This window comes from Salvelinus fontinalis, unplaced genomic scaffold (assembly GCF_029448725.1).
Source record: "Salvelinus fontinalis isolate EN_2023a unplaced genomic scaffold, ASM2944872v1 scaffold_0051, whole genome shotgun sequence".
Classification (NCBI taxonomy): Eukaryota; Metazoa; Chordata; class Actinopteri; order Salmoniformes; family Salmonidae; genus Salvelinus; species Salvelinus fontinalis.
Window position 1 is genome coordinate 392,330 of NW_026600260.1, and position 20,335 is coordinate 412,664.

The window sequence follows — 20,335 nt, forward strand, 5'->3', positions numbered from 1 at the left end:
TGTGTGAAGGGTTAAATGTCAGTAAACTGTAGTGGAACTCACACCTTCTCTGCTCCGTGACACTGATGGGGATGATAGGCACTGCAGGATATCCCAGGGGGGAACGTACTTCTCTTCCCCCGTACCTTCTGCCACCCTCCCTCTCTACCCTCATGCTCCCCTGTCCCCTCACCCCCTGCCATCCTGTCCCTCCGCGTTATCTGATCTTGTGTAAAGTCTACTGATCATCACCACAAACACACTTGGGTTTGCTTTCTGTCTTCTTCTTTCAATCTCTTTCTATTTCTCTCTCACTCACACGAATATCAACTCCAACACACTCCAGTGCCTTTGGTGAGGAGAGAGGGTGAGTGTGTTTTTGCCATTGAGCAGAGAAGATGATAGTGTAGGAAGGCTGGCTCCATGTGATGAGAAATAGTATAAGAATGGAGAGCTCACTCATGTCTCATTCAGGCAATATATCTGAGGGCAGATACTGTCTTTTTATCGATGGACCCTCCCCCCCCCCCCCCCCCCCCGCCCCATGGAATACAGAGCGAGAGGAAGATGAGATAGACAAACGGCAGACTCATATGGTTGCCAGCTCTGTGATCAGACAAAGATCTGGTAAAATAAATAATCTGTTGAATGTGTGTGTGTGTGTGCCTGCACGTCTGTCCGTTTGCGTGCGTCCGTGCAAGCATTTGTGTGTGTGTGTGTTTCTGTCCGTGATTGTCCGTGTGACGGCATGACCAGTGCCAAGGGACACCACTATCTCTCTAGCCATCTTCTCTCCTCTTAAGCATCACTGCACAACCCTCTCAGCCAAAATACATCACAGAACAGAGCGGCAAAATCCACTTCCGTTTGTCATTGAGGCATCTCTCTGTGCTTTGCGATGTCTTCGGCATGGGAGCCGCCATTTCAAATCAACAAATCAGCCGTAATTCGATAAATGTATCGATCACTCACTTCCCCTGGGCCTGCCTGCTGTGGCTGTCGGGGCATTAGAAGAAGAACGTGGAAAAGCATTCGCGACTAAAAGGATAGGACGCGAGGACAAGGTCTGATGGAGATTAGGTTAGAAGGGGAGACTGTACTAGGATTTATCCTTTCCTCCCATCCTGTGTGTCCCAAGTGGCATCCTATTCCCTACTTAGTGCACAACTTTTGACCAGGACCTGTAGAGCTCTGGTCAAAAGTAGTGCACTATGTAGGGAATAGGATGCCATTTGGGGTGCTACATTCCTTTCCGTTGTTTGATGATTAATCGAAACCCATTAGTATGGCACCCGGGACGGTGAATTCACTCTTAATTAGTTTCTTTTTTTACCCCCGGTTTCTCCTCTGCTTTGACATGGGGGGACGTATTATCTACACAATGAGAGATTGGCACGCAGCTTATCTGATGCTCGCACTAGTCACAGGCAGCTGTTGTATTATTGCTGTTCGGTGCAGTATCAGAAGGCTAAGCCGTTGTGGAACGGCATCTAGGGCTTTAGAATACATTACACGAGCATGTGTACACACACACACACACACACACACACACACACACACACACACACACACACACACACACACACACACACACACACACACACACACACACACACACAAAAACAGGCGCAGAGTCAAACAGACACCACACACACTAAGCAGACTCAGGAGAACGGCTTTTAGAGGTGGTGTAAAGGTATGAGAGACAGATTGGCTCTAAGTTGATCTTTCAGAGGAGGGTGGTGTGTATGCGTATATAGGAGAAAGGGGGGGGGGGGAGCCTCTTGATCTATTGGGATTCTGTGATGGGGTGTGGTGAACCAGGGTGGAGAGAGAGGCTGCACACTCAGAGCAACACACACTATGTTAAAAAAACACTGATCCAGTGTTTACCCCCTGCTGATTTCTCAGGCCCTGTGTGAGAATGGGTTCAAGTGTCATCCAGTGTACTCACATCAGCTCTTTCTCCTCCCCCTCTCCCTCCCTCTCTCTTCCCCGTGTCGCTCTGCCACCACCATTAGCCAGAGGAAGATTACAGACCTGTCACTGGCTGCCATGACTTGTTTGTGTTTAAAAAAATCCCCCCCCATGTTACCGTTTGTTAAAAAAGCTTTACATACAAACAAACCTCCCCGTCGGTAATCTTTATGACCACATTCTGTGCAAATACTTAAGCGGCTAATTAAAATGTCCAACGTGGCAATCGGGCTGCCTGCCGTATTTGTTTGACCAGAACCAGAGTATGTGAGTGGAGTTGAGCTATTGGAAATCGCGCTCATCCGCTCATGGAGCGTGCACCGCTCTGGCCCTCCACGTCCTTTCCTTTCTAACCACTCCGCTAAAAACCACTTCGCGCTCACAGGGGAAAAAACGGCCGCTCCAAATTTGATCCATTTATTAAACTCACAATTTAACCAACACCAGTCCATTGACTATCTGCACCCACCCTTTGGTTTTGAACTATTGAAGCCAAACCATATGGATTTGCCCCACCTTCCCTGAATGACGGTTCACCACTACATATAGGCCCAATATAGGCTATATCAATCAATAAAAAATAATTATTTTAGATGCTCCTAACTTTTTAAAGTGGTGAGCACCAGTGGCACCTGCTACCTCTCTAAGCAGTCAGTCAGTACACCTGGCCAAGCCGACTCCTCTCAAGGAAGGGTGCTGGTTTAAAATCCCATGTTCCATCCAGTCAGTCAGTACAGCAGCTGGATGTGGCCTGCTTTCCCAATGTGTGAGTCAACTATGTTTTCACAGTCATCACAAACTTGTCAAAGACAGTTCAGGGGATTGGATGAGGGTCGTTGGGTGTAATTCCATTGAACAGTGTGACGGGTGAAAATTGCACACATTCTTTACTCCATTAATCCTTCAGCCAGGGTGTTCTTCCGTTGGCAAGCGAGAGAGACCGAGAGCGTATGTAATTTACCGTCGTTCCCATGGCCACCGATGTGATTCGTCACACAGGGAAGGCCCCCATCCCGTCATTACTATTCTGTAAATGGATTCCACATGAAGCCCGATTGCATTAGCGGGGCCTGTAATATGGGCCCTATAAAGGTCACAATAATGATATGTAAACGTGTCGCAAGCCGAGGCGGCCCACTTCTCCAAAGAGCGATCGAGGCCGTCAAAGAGATATTGTCGAGCGGCTACAACAGGCTCCCCCCGTTAACCTCAGGCTTGTTACACACTGGAGATACTCAATAATATTTACTAGGCTGCCCATCTTGTTTCTCTGCCTCTGCCACACACAGTGGACAGCTGGGCTTTAGGCTGATTCAGCTATCTGTTGTGTTCTGTCGCTGCATTAGCCAACCCCATCTGACTGATCATCATTTATTGTTCATGTGTGTGCGAGAGTGACATTCATGGTCTTTGTCACTCAGGCCAAATTAAACTTGTATTCATAGGATGGTGATTGTCATGCTAACAGTGGAGGTCAGAGTAAGGTAGTGTTTGTGTGGGACTTTAAGGGAGCCGTTGATTATTCCTGGGATATCTTTCGAAGTGGAATGTGTTGTGTTGGTGTGGCGCTAATTCGCATCCTGTGCTGTGTTCTTCTAACCTAATGTGTGTGCCTGTCTCTCTTATCTGTTCCTGTGCTGGCTGTGTGTTGCAGACCTGCAAGAGATAGTGTTTGTGATCCAGAGCCAGAGTAACTCATTCCACATGAGTTGGGCGAAGAGACAGAGAGCAGACCTGTTACAACAGACTCAGAGCCTCACACAGGTACCACCAGCACCACTTAAAGAAACACACACAGCAAATGTTTTACTCTCCTTTTGGGGAACTACAATTGATTTCCTTTCCATTTTCCCTAACACCTAATTGGAACCCTAATTGGAACCCTAAACCTAACCCCTATGCCTAAAATAGCCTTGTTTTACTACCCTTGTGGGGACTTTTGTGGATTTCCAGTACCCACAAGGATAGTAATACACACACACACACACACACACACACACACACACACACACACACACACACACACACACACACACACACACACACACACACAGACACAGACACAGACACAGACACAGACACACACACACACACTTCAACCATCTCCTCTAAGCAATATGGTTCATGGCTGTTACTTACCTACTTATTCCTCTACGCTCCCTGTGGAGCATATAGCCGTCATATCTGTTGCTCTTTTGGAATCATTAGAGTGGAAAACCATCAGCTTAGTGTAACCGAGTCAAGTTCAACTCTTTACATTTAAATACCACCATCCGTGCCATTGAATTGCTAGCTTTTCGGTGACGCTTCCGGCTGAAGTTTTTCAAGAGGGTGGTCAGCTGTGTTTGCGAGATAGAGGATGCAAGATCAAATAGCAGTGTGGGCTTGTGAGCGAGAAAACTAGACTTTTACATTAATTAAATAGAACCATTGAGAGTGGTTACATTTCTCCAGCCCCATCCCTCAGCTGTTTACCAAAACAGTGATGGGGTGTTTGCTTTGTTGTTGTTTGAACTGCAGATTGTTCCTTTAACACGGTGTTATACAAGCTAATTAACAAGCAGAGTTTCAGCTCTGTACCGATGCTGCAGACAACCAAGGAAATAAATGATATGTCTTTTCACAATAAACTTAATCAGCATCAATTAACCATGAAAGAGGCACCAGTGCAGTCCATGCTCATTGCCACATGGTGTCAGTATTGCTTTTGATTTGAAGGAAACGATCATTGTCTCAGATCGCAGCCCCATCTGAACGGTAGAGAAAACTAGGTACTGGTAGCATAGTGTGTTGTCCAGTAGTGTAATGCAATGAAATACATCACCATGGTTGTCTTTGTTAAACAGACTACATCATATTGTATTCTGTCAGCATCATTCAAAACATTTATTCCAGATCAAAATGATCCTGTGTTGTCTCAATCCTGTTCTCACTTTATTTTAGAAAGATTTTTTTATTTTATTTATTTATTTTACCGTTATTTTACCAGGTAAGTTGACTGAGAACACGTTCTCATTTGCAGCAACGACCTGGGGAATAGTTACAGGGGAGAGGAGGGGGATGAATGAGCCAATTGTAAACTGGGGATTATTAGGTGACCATGATGGTTTGAGGGCCAGATTGGGAATTTAGCCAGGACACCGGGGTTAACACCCCTACTCTTACGATAAGTGCCATGGGATCTTTAATGACCTCAGAGAGTCAGGACACCCGTTTAACGTCCCATCCGAAAGACGGCACCCTACACAGATAGACAGATACACAGATAGAGGAAGACAATATTTAGACCAAATGTCATGGGATGATATAATATTTGTTTTAGCAAATATAATGTGATATGTTACATACTTGATTCTGTTTTGTTTTTAAAACTTTTTATTTCTTTTTTAAATAGGAGGGACTACATCTGAAGGGGGAGCAGAATTTAACACAGTACAGGATCGTTTTGGACTTGAATAAATGTTTAGAAAAACTGTGCCCTGCATTGAACACATTCAGGCCTTCAGTATGTAAATCAGCTGCAGTCCAAGAGAACATCATTTCATTTTTTTAAACCTATCCTGTTCTCAGATGTCCCCCTAGTTAGAACCACCATTACATCCGTCCATTTAGCTGAACCCTGTAACATAGACTAACTCATACATTTGACCGCATATTACAGTTACCTACCAGGGTAACTGGTAGGTTGCCTCTTGCAGGGCTGGTGAAGGATTAGGTCGCTCACCATGTCTTGAAAGCTGTGTGTGTGGGTTCTATTCTGAAGTTATATTTTCAAGATTGTTTTAGCTGGATATTGCATAAGTAATTTAACCCAATCTCTGTTCAAGTTAGTTATTTGTTGAGTGATAACTGTGGTCACTCAATAGCAAACTTCAGAAAACTCAGGTTAACTTGATAAAAAGCAAACGTTAGAGATGCATTTTTCCTTGTATATCTTTGCAAGGTCAGTAGAGCAGAGCTACACCACACCCACGCACGTTAGTTTCTCCTACGCGTCTGGATCTGAGTACCTCCCCGACCCTTCACCGAATGCCAACCCATTCGTGGCCGTCTAATTGGCCCAGAAACCAATGGGTTGGGCCAGAGCCAGAAGACACTTGGGTAAAGAGCCATTGGCTTTGATACTCTGATTGGTTAAAGACGATCCAATCGCTGATGACTTTGTTTTGTACGAAGCCCCTCGTGCCCTTTGTCACCACAAACAACTTCAATGATGGCAGTCTCAGACTTCAGTATGTAGCGAACGTAGCGAACGACAGAGCAGTGGAATAATTTGGTGTGAGTCGTCAGGCTACAGGGGTCCCTCAGTGATTGGATGTGATCTGAACTGTAATATATCTGGCTGGCCTCCCTGTGTTGCCTCAATGTCCCCCTGGACCTGGATGTCATGTAAGGGTTATACACTGAGTATACAAAACATTAAGAACATGACATAGACTGACCAGGTGAATCCAGGTGAAAGCCATGATCCCTTATTGATGGCACTTGTTAAATCCACTTCCACTTCAAGGGAAGAGACAGGTTAAAGAATGATTTTTAAGCCTTAAATTGACAATTGAGACATGGATTGTGTATGTGTGTCATGTAGAGGGTGTATGGGCAAGACAAAATATTTAAGTGTCTTTGAACGGGGTATGGTAGTAGGTGCAAGGCGCACCGGTTTGTGTCAAGAACTGCAATGCTGCTGGATTTTTCACACTCAAAGGATATCCAGCCAGTTTGACACAACTTTGGGAAGCATTGGAGTCAACATGGGCCAGCATCCCTGTGGAATGCTTTTGACACCTTGTAGAGTCCAGGCCCTGACGAATTGAGGCTGTTCTGAGGGCAAAGGGGAAGAGAGGTCAACTCAATATTAGGAAGGAGTTCCTAATGTTTGGTATACTCAGTGTATAGTCAAACTTATTCAGCTGCATATTTCTATAAAAAGTGGCTGTGTGTAAGACTTGCAGGAGCTCGCAGTGTGTGTTTGTGTGTGCGTGCATAAGATGGCGCCGAAGAACATGGCTGATGTTTTACATTCTCCCTACCAATTGTGCAATTGTCAATTTTTTGGGCATTTTTGTGTAACTCATTTTTTAACGTGTTGCATAGATTATGTTTCTGCTACCGTCTCTTATGACCAAAAAGAACTTCTGGACATCAGAAAAGCAATTACTCACCATGGACTGGAAGAAACTTTTTCCTTTAACGAGTCCGAGGAGAAAGATATCCTGCTTTCCCTGGAACAGGCCCAGATCCACGCCTTTTGCGTGAAGAAAAGACGCCGGAAAAGGGGACGCAGATCGGGGATCCTTCTGAGAAGCCGGAGGCGAGCGAGTAAACTCCCAATGCCTTCCATTCTCCTTGCTAACGTGCAATGGTTAGAAAAGAAAATATATGACTTATTATTAAGAATATTCTACCAACGGGACATTAAAAACCGTACCATCCTATGTTTCACTGAGACGTGGCTGAACGAAGAAACAGACAATATAGAGCTGCCGGGATTTTCCATGCACCGGCAGAACAGAGACGCTACCTCTGGTAAGACGAGGGGTGGGGGTGTGTGTCTTTTTGTCAATAACAGCTGGTGCCCGATGTCTAATATTAAAGAAGTCTCGAAGTTTTGCTCGCCTGAGGTAGAGTACCTTATGATAAGTTGTCGACCACACCATCTACCAAGAGAGTTATCATCTATATCATTCGTAGCCATCTATTTACCACCACATAGCGAAGCTGGCACTAAGACCACACTCAACCAACTCTGTAAGGCCATAAGCAAAGAATAAAATGCTCACCCAGAAGCTGCGCTCCTAGTGGCCGTGGACTTTAATGCAGGCAAACTTAAATCAGTTTTACTCCATTTTTACCAGCATGTCACATGTGCAACCAGGGAAAAAAAATCCAAGACCACATTTACTCCACACACAGAGATGCATACAAAGCTCTCCCTCACCCTCCATTTGGCAAATCTGACCACAGTTCTATCCTCCCGATTCCTGCTTACAAGCAAAAACTAAAGCAGGAAGTACCAGTGACTCGCTGAATACGGAACTGGTCAGATGACACGAATGCTACACTACAGGACTGTTATGCCAGCACAGACTGGAAAATCTTCCGGGTTTCATCCAATGGCAGACATTGGCTTCATCAATAAGTGCATCGACCTCGTCGTCCCCACAGCGACTGTACGTACATATCCCAACCAGAAGCCATGGATTACAGGCAACATCTGCATTGAGATAAAGGCTAGAGCTGCCACTTTCAAGGAGCGGGATCCGACACTTATAAAAAATCCCGCTATGCCCTCAGACGAACCATCAAACAAGCAAAGCATCAATACAGGATTAAGATTGAATCCTACTACACCGGCCCTCACGCTCGTCGGATGTGGCAGGGCTTGAAAACTATTACGGACTACAAAGGGAAACCCAGACGCGAGCTGCCCAGTGACGCGTGCATACCAGACGAACTAAATGCCTTTTATGCTCGCTTCGAGGAAAGCAACACTGAAGCATGCACAAGAGCACCAGCTGTTCTGGATGACTGTGTGATAACGCTCTCGGTAGCTGATGTGAACAAAACCTTTAAACAGGTCAACATTCACAAAGCTGCTGGGCCAGATGGATTACCAGGACGTGTACTCAAAGCATGTGCGGACCAACTGTCAAGTGTCTTCACTGACATTTTCAACCTCTCCCTGACCGAGTCTGTAATACCTACATGTTTCAAGCAGACCACCATAGTCCCTGTGCCCAGGAAAGCGAAGGTAACCTGCCTAAATGATTACCGTCCCGTGGCACTCACGTCGGTAGCCATGAAGTGCTTTGAAAGGCTGGTCATGGCTCACATCAACAGCATCCTCCCGGACACCATAGACCCACTCCAATTCACATACCGCCCCAACAGATCCACAGAAGACACAATCTCAATCGCACTCCACACCTCCCTTTCTTACCTGGACAAAAGGAACACCTATGTGAGAATACTGTTCATTGACTACAACTCAGCGTTCAACACCATAGTTCTCACTAAGCTCTGGGACTAAACACCTCCCTCTGCAACTGGATCCTGGACTTCCTGACGGGACGCCCCCAGGTGGTAAGAGTCGGCATCAATAAGTCTGCCACGCTGATCCTCAACACTGGGGCCCCTCAGAGGTGTGTACTTAGTCCCCTCCTGTTTTCCCTGTTCAACCAACTGCTTGGCCACACATGACTCCAACACCATCATTTAGTTTGCTGACGACACAACAGTGGTAGACCTGATCATCAACAACGATGAGACGGCCTATAGGGAGGAGGTCAGAGAACTGGCAGTGTGGTGCCAGGACAACAACCTCTCCCTCAATATGAGCAAGACAAGAGCTGATCGTGGACTACAGGAAAAGGCAGGCCGAACAGGCCCCCGTGAACATTGACCCGGCTGTAGTGGAGCGGGTCGAGAGTTTCAAGTTCCTTGGTCTCCACATCACCAACGAACTATCATGGTCCAAACGTACCGAGACAGTCGTGAAGAGGGCACGACAAAACCTTTTTTCCCCTCAGGAGACTGAAAAGATTTGTCATGGGCCCCCAGATCCTCAAAAGGTTCTACAGCTGCACCATTGAGAGCATCCTGACCCGGTTGCATCACCGCCTCGTATGACAACTGCTCGGCATCTGACAGTAAGGCACTACAGAGGGTAGTGCGAACGGCCCAGTACATCACTGGGGCCAAGCTTCCTGCCATCCAGGACCTATATAAGGCGTTGTCAGAGGAAAGCCCATAAAATTGGCAGAGGCCAAGTTATAGACTGTTTTCTCTGCTACCACACGGCAAGCGGTGCCGGAGCGCCAAGTCTAGGACCTAAAGGCTCCTCAACAGCTTCTACCCCCAAGCCATAAGACTGCTGAATAATTCATAATAATTGCCACAGGACAATTGACCCCCCCTTGTACACTGCTGCTACTCGCTGTTAGTTTGTTACCTATGCATAGTCACTTCGCCCCCACCTACATGTACAGATTACCTCAACTAGCCTGTACCCCTGCACACTGACTCGGTACCGGTGCCCCCTGTATATAGCCTCGTTATTGTTATTCTTATTGTGTTACTTTTTATTATTACTTTTTATTTTCGTCTACTTGGTAAATATGTTCTTCTTCTTGACCTGCACTGTTGGTTAAGGGCTTGTAAAGTAAGCATTTCACGGTAAAGTCTACACTTGTTGTATTCGGCGCATGTGGCAAATAATGTCTGATTTGATTTGTATGAGTATGGAGGCTGTGGCTGTTGTAGCTTGGAAGTTTTGGAGTCTTGGGACCAAGCTCCCCCACCCTTGCCACACACACCTCACCTAGTCTACTCCATGATTAAAGCATACCGTGTCACTGTGATGGCTGTGTCTCTCTGACACTGAGTCACCTCTCAATCAGCCTCCCATTCTTCCGCTCTGCTCCATGTCCACACACTCCACAACCACATCATGCTCTATCTCTGTCTCTGTTTCTCTATCTGTCTCTCTCTATCTCTCACTCCTGCTCAAATAAAATTAAATAATTTGTCACATGCACCAAATACAAATACCGTGAAATGCTTACTTACAAACCCTTAACCAACAATGCAGTTTTAAGAAAATAGTTAAGAAAATATTTACATACCATTATGAGCCTCGTTATGTGGTTAGTGTGTATATGGGGCTTGACTGAGCTGCTGGCAAACCCCCGGCTGACTAATGTGGTTAACATACTGGACACAGACTAGGGTTAATGAGCATTAATGTGCTCCACAGTTTATAACATGAATGTGCTCCACAGTTTATTACATTAATGTGCTCCACAGTTTATAGCATTAATGTGCTCCACAGTTTATAACATTAATGTGCTCCACAGTTCATAGCATTAATGTGCTTTATAACATTAATGTGCTTTATAACATTAATGTGCTCCACAGTTTATAGCATTAATGTGCTCCACAGTTCATAGCATTAATGTGCTTTATAACATTAATGTGCTTTATAACATTAATGTGCTCCACAGTTTATAGCATTAATGTGCTCCACAGTTTATAGCATTAATGTGCTCCACAGTTTATAGCATTAATGTGCTCCACAGTTTATAACATTAATGTGCTCCACAGTTTATAACATTAATGTGCTCCACAGTTTATAGCATGAATGTGCTCCACAGTTTATAACATGAATGTGCTCCACAGTTTATAACATGAATGTGCTCCACAGTTATAACATGAATGTGCTCCACAGTTTATAACATTAATGTGCTCCACAGTTTATAGCATGAATGTGCTCCACAGTTTATAGCATGAATGTGCTCCACAGTTTATAACATTAATGTGCTCCACAGTTTATAACATTAATGTGCTCCACAGTTTATAGCATGAATGTGCTCCACAGTTTATAGCATGAATGTGCTCCACAGTTTATAGCATTAATGTGCTCCACAGTTTATAGCATGAATGTGCTCCACAGTTTATAGCATTAATGTGCTCCACAGTTTATAGCATTAATGTGCTCCACAGTTTATAACATTAATGTGCTCCTCAGTTTATAACATTAATGTGCTCCAGCATTTTCTAAGATGATCATTTAAACTACTACTAGTAGTCTGATGGTTGTAGTCATCAATTGTCCAATTAACAATGACCCATATTAGCAAACCTATTTCATTTCAAAATTCACATTTCTCTAGTATATGCTACTTATCGTAACGAACGATATCTGTACTTAAGCTTTGTTCATGTGTCTCTGCTGTCTCTAACTAAACAAACACAGTTGTTTCCAATCTAGAACCAGACTCTTTAAGGACTGTCCTGTCCCTAAAGGTTCTCTAAAGGTTCCTTAGGTTGTCCTTCCTCCTGCTGTAAACTAAAGACTTCTTTGGTTACTCTGCTCTAAATTGACTACCTCTTAGGTTACTGCTTTAAAGTAAATACTTTGTTAGTTACTCTACTGTAAAGAAAATACTTCCTTGGGTTACTTCTGTAAAGACTTCCTTAGCTACTCTGCTCTTTAGTTAAGACTCCCTTGGTTACTCTTAAATACTTATTTATGTTACTGCTGTAAAGTAATGATTTCCAGAGGTCCCACTGCTGTAAAGTAACAAGGGTTTCCCTGTCTGGCTTGACTTAAACACAGTTTTTCTTTTCAGACACCCCCTCCAGTCCTGCTCCTCCACAGTCTGACAGACAATGAGGGAGACTGGAGCATCCTTCCTCTGCTGCCTTAGTAAGTGCTCGGGCCTGTCAGCTTTCAAAAGAGCAGCAACATCCACAAAGACTTCCATCTTGTAATTCCATACAGTACAGTAGGGACATAACGATTCACCGCTAGGCATTGGTCCCCGGTTCAAATGTTTAAGATATGAGTGCATGGTCTGCGGGATCCCGAACCGATCCAAATGTAGCATGTATCAGTCAGAAAATCTATTCAAACTTTACGAATCGGCTGCTCAGTTTTTTTGTTGGCTCAAATTACTTTCTTTTTACCTTCCGAAAATACCGCTCATATTTTGTGACCACGGTGTCCTCTCCGTCAGTGTCAAACTAAGAATGTAATTATGTTGACAGTCATTGATCTGCAAGTCATTTTGCATGCCGAATAACCCCAGGCAATATCAGTAGCCTATTTAAATTGCACGCTGTGTGCAGCTTCGCTCTCTGACCATCGAGAGGTAAGCCTATTCCTGATCTACTCGTCACTTTCAGCATTCAAATGTTTGTCAAATGGCTTCTGCAATATTAGGCTTTGTTAGTTAAATGGCAACCAATGTAATTTGCTATGTTATGTTTATCAAATCCGTTGTTGAAAAGCGTATGGCTGTCTCCATCTGATAGGGTCAGTTAAAAAAAGAGGGGGGAAATAATTGCTAACTTTACTAACCATTTTTCACAAATAATCTTTGGCAAATAACCTTGTAGCAATATTTGAGGTTAGTACAAGGCCTATACACACAATAGTTAGGTAGTTTGAATGTTAGAATGTTTCTCCTATAACAGGATTACCTACCATACGATGATAGTTACCTATAGCCGTCAGCTTATGCCCTGTTCGGCCTTTTGCTAGCCTGGGTGCCAGTCTGTTTCGGCTCTCTTGCTAGCTCCTTATTGAATTTTCATGCCAAACAATGACAACAATGATGGAGTAGGCAAGAGCACAAACGGATCTGGGACCAGGCTAGCCTTTTGCTACAAGATCAAAACAAATAGGTCATATCATGAATGTATCCACTGGTTCAATAAGCTGTGTAAAGGTCTGGCGACCCTGACGATGTTTCTGCCTCCTTAGCTTCTCCTCGTTGTTTGGGAAGAACTCGTCCTGGTTGGTGTTTCTGGAAGAGGAGACTAACGTCAAGGTGACCAAGCTGCTCCAGGCCCTCAGGAAGTTTGACAGGAGAAAAGTAAGTGACCCACAGATTTAGGATTGTAATAATTATATCTCTACTTAGTGACCACTCTGTGTGTGTCTGTCTGTCTGTCTCTCTCTCTCTTTAGACGTGAAACCTTTGCTTCGAAAAAATAAACTCCAGTACACTGGCATTCTTGTATGTGCCACAGAGTGTCTAATGGATCTCATACTAACGTTTTGGCCCAAATTACCTTTACTTGGTACCGGAATCACAGCACTTCACTTCTCCTTGGCCAATGACTGATCGCTAGCCTTCTGTCTCAACTGCTGTAATAGAGTCAGTGGGTTGGACCTAGTCTCGGAAACTCAGACCCTAGCCAACAGCAGTGACTAGCGTCTGGGATTAACGATGGAGTCTTTTTCAAACACAGTGTGAGCAGCTCTAGCCGTCCGGCTCGCCGGAGGCCCATTGATAATAATTATGTTATGATTGTTTTTTAGCAGCAGCACAGATGCAGGGAGGGTTTTGTTTTGTGTCTTATGAAGGTGATATTAACCATTTTACTCCGAGCTTGTCTCCAGAGCTGCTCTCTCCCTGAGGTTCAGGATCCAGGTGTTGCCGGTTGGATTAGCGACTCGTTTTAAACCACAAACCGAATGCCAATAGTAAAGGTTTTGTCCTCCACAGTGTTATTGAGTTAATATCAATTTTGTTTTGGATAAGTGGATTGTGAGGTTAAAACCAGATAACGACAGTTGATAGTGTTGCTTCATTTTTTTCAAAGTAACATTATCCTATTGACTGCAGCAAAGTGAATGCTTAAACTTTCTGGATTTTGTTACCATCAATAATTTGTGTAGGTTTTATAAGTGTTTCAAATTACTTGGCTCTCCTACTGTCAATCATAAAATGTTTAATCTTGGGAATTCACAAATTATGTTTTTGTTGCTAAGATTTATGGGTGAATGATTTGTGTTTTGATAAGCCTCGACAGTTGAAACAGGCTTTAAACCAAAGCATGGGAAAGAGCCAAAAATCATCCAACGGCCATCCTGATTAGTACATCCCGACACCGTTCAATGAACAACATCAAACTAATTACACCTTCCGGTGGTACACCAGACCTTAACAGAGAACCGAGGTTCAAGTTATTCTTACTCTGAAAAACGATGCATAATAATTAAGTGAACATTCTATCTGCTAGCCGGGACAGCCTGGAACCTGTAAGGGATTCCAATTCCAAGTGAGAAGTAGAATTCATGATTACCTCATCATCACACAAATCAAATCAAATTATATTGTCACATGCAACAAGTACAACAGGTGTAGTAGACCTTACCCTGAAATGCTTACTGACGAGCCCTTAACCAACAATGCAGTTTTAAGAAAAAAGAGCTAAGAAAATATTTACTAAATAGACAAAAAAAAAATTTTAAGACAAAAAAAGTAACACAATAAAATAACAATAATGAGGCTATATACAGAGGGTACCGGTGACGTGTCATTGTGCGGGGTACACACAGTGCGGGGTACACACTGAGCTCCGAGCACAGCACTGTATCAGGGATGAGGAGAGGATGTAGGTGGTCTTATGACTCACTTTAATACATCACACTGTATGTGTGACTTCAATTTTGGGTGAATTCGATTCAGTATTAACGCAGGGACCATCTTTACCATGGTCACATAAAGTCTCAAAATAGTTTTGGGTACTTTAAAAACAACTAATACTAATATAACTGGTAGACTCCCCTCAGAGATACTGTATGCTTCCGTTTATCAGATTAAAATAAGTGTATGCATGGAAGCAGTAGTGTTTTTAACAAAGACGTACGTACATTTGCCTGTCATCTCGAATTGGGAATAAAGTTTGCTCTTTTTATTACATTTATTTCTGCAACGTTTATAATTCTTAATCTCAATGAATACAGCCCAGATGTGTGGCGCGTTAGCAGCTGTGTCATCATGATGCTGATGATGTCACATCCATCCCTCAGGAGTGGTTCCTGGGTAAACCTCTCCATGACGAGGAGTCGACCATCATCCACCACTACGCCTTTGCAGAGAACCCCTCCATCTTTAAATACCCAGACTTCTCTGCTGCCTGGGCCCTTAGCATCCCCCTGCTTGACAGGTCAGATCCTAATCTATATCTAACTTCCTTTAACTTTTGTCGTCTCCATCTACCTTTCGTTATAGTTGCAATCTGTGATTTGTACATACATTTTTGGACTTCTAAATTAATTTATATAGCTATTTCTTCTTGGAAAATATAACTTATGAATGCCTTATTCAACTGTCTTATCCGATCAAAACCCAAAATATAAGCTTGTTTTACTCCATTGTTTGTAAACAATGTCAATTGAAAACAAACACGTCATAGCTTTAAAACATAGTTAGAACTATACGTTTGATCTGATGGATCTGTCAGTTCTTGCATCCATAGATCTATTTATACATCTAATAAAGTGTGATTACATTTCTTCAGGCACATCTCTCAGCTGTTTACCCAAAAAGTGGTGGTTGCCATTTTTGTTGTTGTTTGAATTACAGATGGCAGCGTTGAACCCTAGTCTCCATCTACCCTCCTTTAACCCTAGTCTTGATCTACCCTCTTCACTCCAGTCTCCATCTACCCTCCTTTAAACACTAGTCTCCCTCTACCATCCTTAAACCCTACTGTGGAATTTCTTTCCTTCTCAATGCGTTTTAGCCCATCAGTTTTGTTGTGACAAGTTAGGGGGGTATACAGAAGATAGCACTATTTGGTAAAAGACCAAGTCCATATTATGGCAAGAATAGCTCAAATAAGCAAAGAGAAATGACAGTCCATCATTACTTTAAGACATGAAGGTCAGTCAATCTGGAAAATATAAAGAACTTTTAAAGTTTCTTCAAGTGCAGTCGCAAAAACCATCAAGGGCTATGATGAAACTGGCTCTCATGAGGACCGCCAAAGGAATGGAAGACCCAGAGTTACCTCTGCTGCAGAGGATATGTTCATTAGAGTTAACTGCACCTCAGAAATTGCAGCCCAAATAAATGCTTCACAGAGTTCAAGTAACAGACACATCTCAACATCAACTGTTCAGAGGAGACTGTGTGAATCAGGCCTTCATGGTCGAATTGCTGCAAAGAAACCACTACTAAAGGACACACATAAGAAGAAGAGACTTGCTTGAGCCAAGAAACACGAGCAGTGGACATTAGACCGGTGGAAATTTGTCCTTTCGTCTGATGAGTCCAAATTGGAGATTTTTGGTTCCAACCGCCATGTCTTTGTGAGACCCGGTCTGGCTGAACGGATGATCTCCGCATGTGTTTTTCCCACCGTATAGCATGGAGGAGGAGGTGTTATGGTGTGGGGGTGCTTTGCTGGTGACACTGTCTGTGATTTATTTAGAATTCAAGGCACACTTAACCAGCATGACTACCACATCATTCTGCAGTGATACGCCATCCCGTCTGGTTTGGGCTTAGTGAAACTATCATTTGTTTTTCAACAGAACAATGACCCAACACACCTCCAGGCTGTGTAAGGGCTATTTTACCAAGAAGGAGAGTGATTGAGTGCTGCATCAGATGACCTGGCCTCCACAATCCCCCAACCAAATTGAGATGGTTTAGTATGAGTTGGGCTGCATAGTAAGGGAAAATCATTCAACAAATGCTCAGCGTATATGGGAGCTCCTTTAAGACAGTGGATAAGCATTCCAGGTGAAGCTGGTTGAGAGAATGCCAAGAGTGTGCAAATCTGTCATCAAGGCAAAGGGTGGCTATTTGAAGAATCTCTAAAAATATATATATTTGGATTTGTTTAACACTTTCTTGGTTACTACATGATTCCATATGTGTTATTTCATAGGTTTAACCTCTAACGAGCCTCTACCCCGGATCCGGGAGCACCCCCCACCCCCCCCCCCCCACACACTGATTAGCATCGCTAGCATAGCGTCACAATTAAATAGTAGCATCTAAATATCATTAAATCACAAGTCCAAGACACCTAATGAAAGATACAGATCTTGTGAATAAAGCCACCATTTCAGATTTTTAAAATGTTTTACAGGGAAGACACAATATGTAAATCTATTAGCTAAACACGTTAGCAAAAATCACAATTTTTCTTTGTCCACCATTTTCTCTCAACACCAGTAGCTATCACCAATTCGGCTAAACTAAGATATTGATAGCCACTATCCAAGAAAAAAACTCATCAGATGACAGTCTGATAACATATTTATGGTATAGGATAGGTTTTGTTAGAAAAATGTGCATATTTCAGGTATAAATCATAGTTTGCCATTGCAGCCAGCATCACAAATCTCACCAAAGCTCCTAGAATTACTACAGAGAGCAACTTGTATTACCAATTTACTCATCATAAAACATTTCTTAAAAATACACAGCACATAGCAATGGACAGACACAGATCTTGTGAATTCAGACAACATTTCAGATTTTCTAAGTGTTTTACGGCGAAAACACAATAAATCGTTATATTAGCATACCACATACGCAAACGTTACCCGAGCACTGATTCTAGCCAAAGAGAGCGATATCATATCATCGCCAAAATATATTAATTTTTTCACTAACCGTCTCAGAATTCTTCAGATGACACTCCTGTAACATCATATTACAACATACATATACAGTTTGTTCGAAAATGTGCATATTTAGCCATAAAAAAACGTGGTTATACAATGAAAATAGTAGTAAAACAAGCCTGGAAATGTCGGTCGCCATCTTTGAGTGATCTAGTTTAATCAATAGCTAATCATATACTTGACTAAAAAATACAGGGTTGACAGGAATCGAAAGACAAATTTGTTCTTAATGCAATCGCTGATTTACATTTTTTAAATTATCCTTACTTTTCAATACAGGTTGCGCCAAGCGAAGCTATACAAAACAAAATGGCGGCGTAAGCTTTAACATTTTTCGACAGAAACACGATTTATCATCATAAATTGTTCTTACTGTGAGCTGTTGTTCCATCAGAATCTTGGGCAAAGAATCTTTTCTTGGGTCTAATCTTCTTTTGATCGAAAGATGTCCACTTGTCCGTCGAAATGCCCACTAACGTACGACCGGGACACCGAAATGTGCCCAGCGCGTCAAAGTGCACAACAAAGCAATGCCTCAAAATCGCACTAAAAGGATATAAATTGCTATACAACGGTTCAAATTAACTACCTTATGATGCTGTTAACACCTATAACGGGTAAAAACATGACCGGAGAAATATTACTTGCTACACTAATGCTTGGAAAAAGAGCAGGGCGGTGTCCACCGCGCGTCCGGCGCAGCTGGAAAAGAGTTCCTACCTACACGTTTTTTTGTTTTATAGTGGCTGTGATTGCGCAATCGATACCATTCAAAGCGTCATCACGTAAAGGCATCCAGGGGAAGACGTAAGCAGTGTCCGTATCCTCATAGCATTCACAGTGGCCTTTAAACTGACTCCAGATCAGGTGCCAAAATGTGTGAAATCTGACTCCATGTCAGGGAAATTGCTGTAGAATGAGTTCTGTTCCACTGAGACAAAATTCCAACGGCTATAGAAACTAGAGAGTGTTTTCTATCCAATAATAGTAATAATATGCATATTGTACGATCAAGAATTGAGTAGGAAGCCGTTTCATCTGTAGAGACAATTATGCTAATTTGAAACAGCACCCCCTATAGTCGCAAGAAGTTAATGTCTTCACTAATATTCTACAATGTAGAAAATAGTAAAAATAAAGAAAAACCAAAAACCATACCATAGGAGGTGTTGTAATATATTTTTTATGTGAATCACATTTTTATTTGGCGTACCCCCGACGGCATTGCGCGTCCCCCTGGGGGGTATAGTTCGGGAATACCTGACCTATAGTTTTCAATGCTAACATAGATCTTGTTTCATCCCTAGTGGTTTTTAGAAACCTGAATAGCAACCACATCTCAGCAATAATGTTCTCTGCTGGACAATAACTTTTGTTATACTGTTTTTTTCATTATATCGTCAATCATTGTTACGTTCCTTGTGGTCTAGGGAAAATAATCATATTTTATTCAGTTCTAACTGCAAATTCTAATAGACAGTGATTTGATGTTCCAGGCTCGCAAACAAAGTGAGAGATGATCCACTCAAGTCTGACTTCACTATCGATCTGAAGCATGAGGTAAGATTTATATCCGACCGCATTATTGTTATGAGTTAAAATAAAATGTTATTGGTCGCGTACCCATATTTTGCAGATGTTATTGCGGGTGTAGCGTAATGGTTGGTTCTAATGAAAATGCTGTTAAAGAGTAATTTAAATTATTCGTTTTTAATATTTGGACATTTTGGCTACAGTTTATGACAGCATGGAGTAAAGCAGATGTTTTTATCGGATCATAATGTGTGTCACTAACCACGTTTCTATCCACAGTTTTATATGCACTTAAAGTCGTACCGTATAAAACAAGTCACGACAGCTTTGATGGAAACAGGAAGTTTCCGTACAATTTCATAAATGCAGACAAAATTTTTTCATTCAACATGGTAGGATCTTTTTGTGTCTGTAAGATTAATTATGTGCGCAATGGTGGTGGAAACGCCTTTATGCCTAAATATTGATATAATAGCATATTGAGATAAACTTGAAGTCACGCAATGATATAGTGTGCGGTCCTCCCACTACGAATCGGGAAACCATTCAGTTTATTAGGCTACAGATGAAATAAGTTATGTGATGAACTTCACAGGGTGGTGAAAGCGCACAGTGTTGATGCTCTTGTCCAATAAATATTGAGGGTCTTATTCTGGTGACATGATGCTTTGACTGCTATTTGACAAATACAATAATTCTTGCTCTTGTCCATAATAATCTCATCATGTAGACTAGCCTACCCGCCCTGTATCTGTGAGCTGTTGGCTAGAGCGCACGTTCCAAGACCAGAGTAGGAACATTTGCTATTTAACGCAACAGTTTTTGTGACAAAACTATCGGTACAGTTGAAAATGTGATGGAAACACATTGAACTTTAGATTTGTATTCGGTACATGAAAACTTAAGTGG

The 20,335-nt window shown here is 42.7% G+C and overlaps 1 protein-coding gene across 2 annotated transcripts in view; it reads left to right on the forward strand.

The window, feature by feature from the left end:
• The window catches only part of b3glcta (beta 3-glucosyltransferase a), a 124,504-nt gene that overhangs the window by 63,623 nt on the left and 40,546 nt on the right, over positions 1 to 20,335 (forward strand). For both annotated transcript variants that reach the window (XM_055911119.1, XM_055911120.1), the window contains exons 4-8: positions 3,611 to 3,720; positions 12,087 to 12,163; positions 13,223 to 13,334; positions 15,281 to 15,417; positions 19,390 to 19,453. In XM_055911119.1, coding sequence (XP_055767094.1) covers positions 3,611 to 3,720; positions 12,087 to 12,163; positions 13,223 to 13,334; positions 15,281 to 15,417; positions 19,390 to 19,453 — 500 coding nt within the window. The remainder of the gene's footprint in view (positions 1 to 3,610; positions 3,721 to 12,086; positions 12,164 to 13,222; positions 13,335 to 15,280; positions 15,418 to 19,389; positions 19,454 to 20,335) is intronic.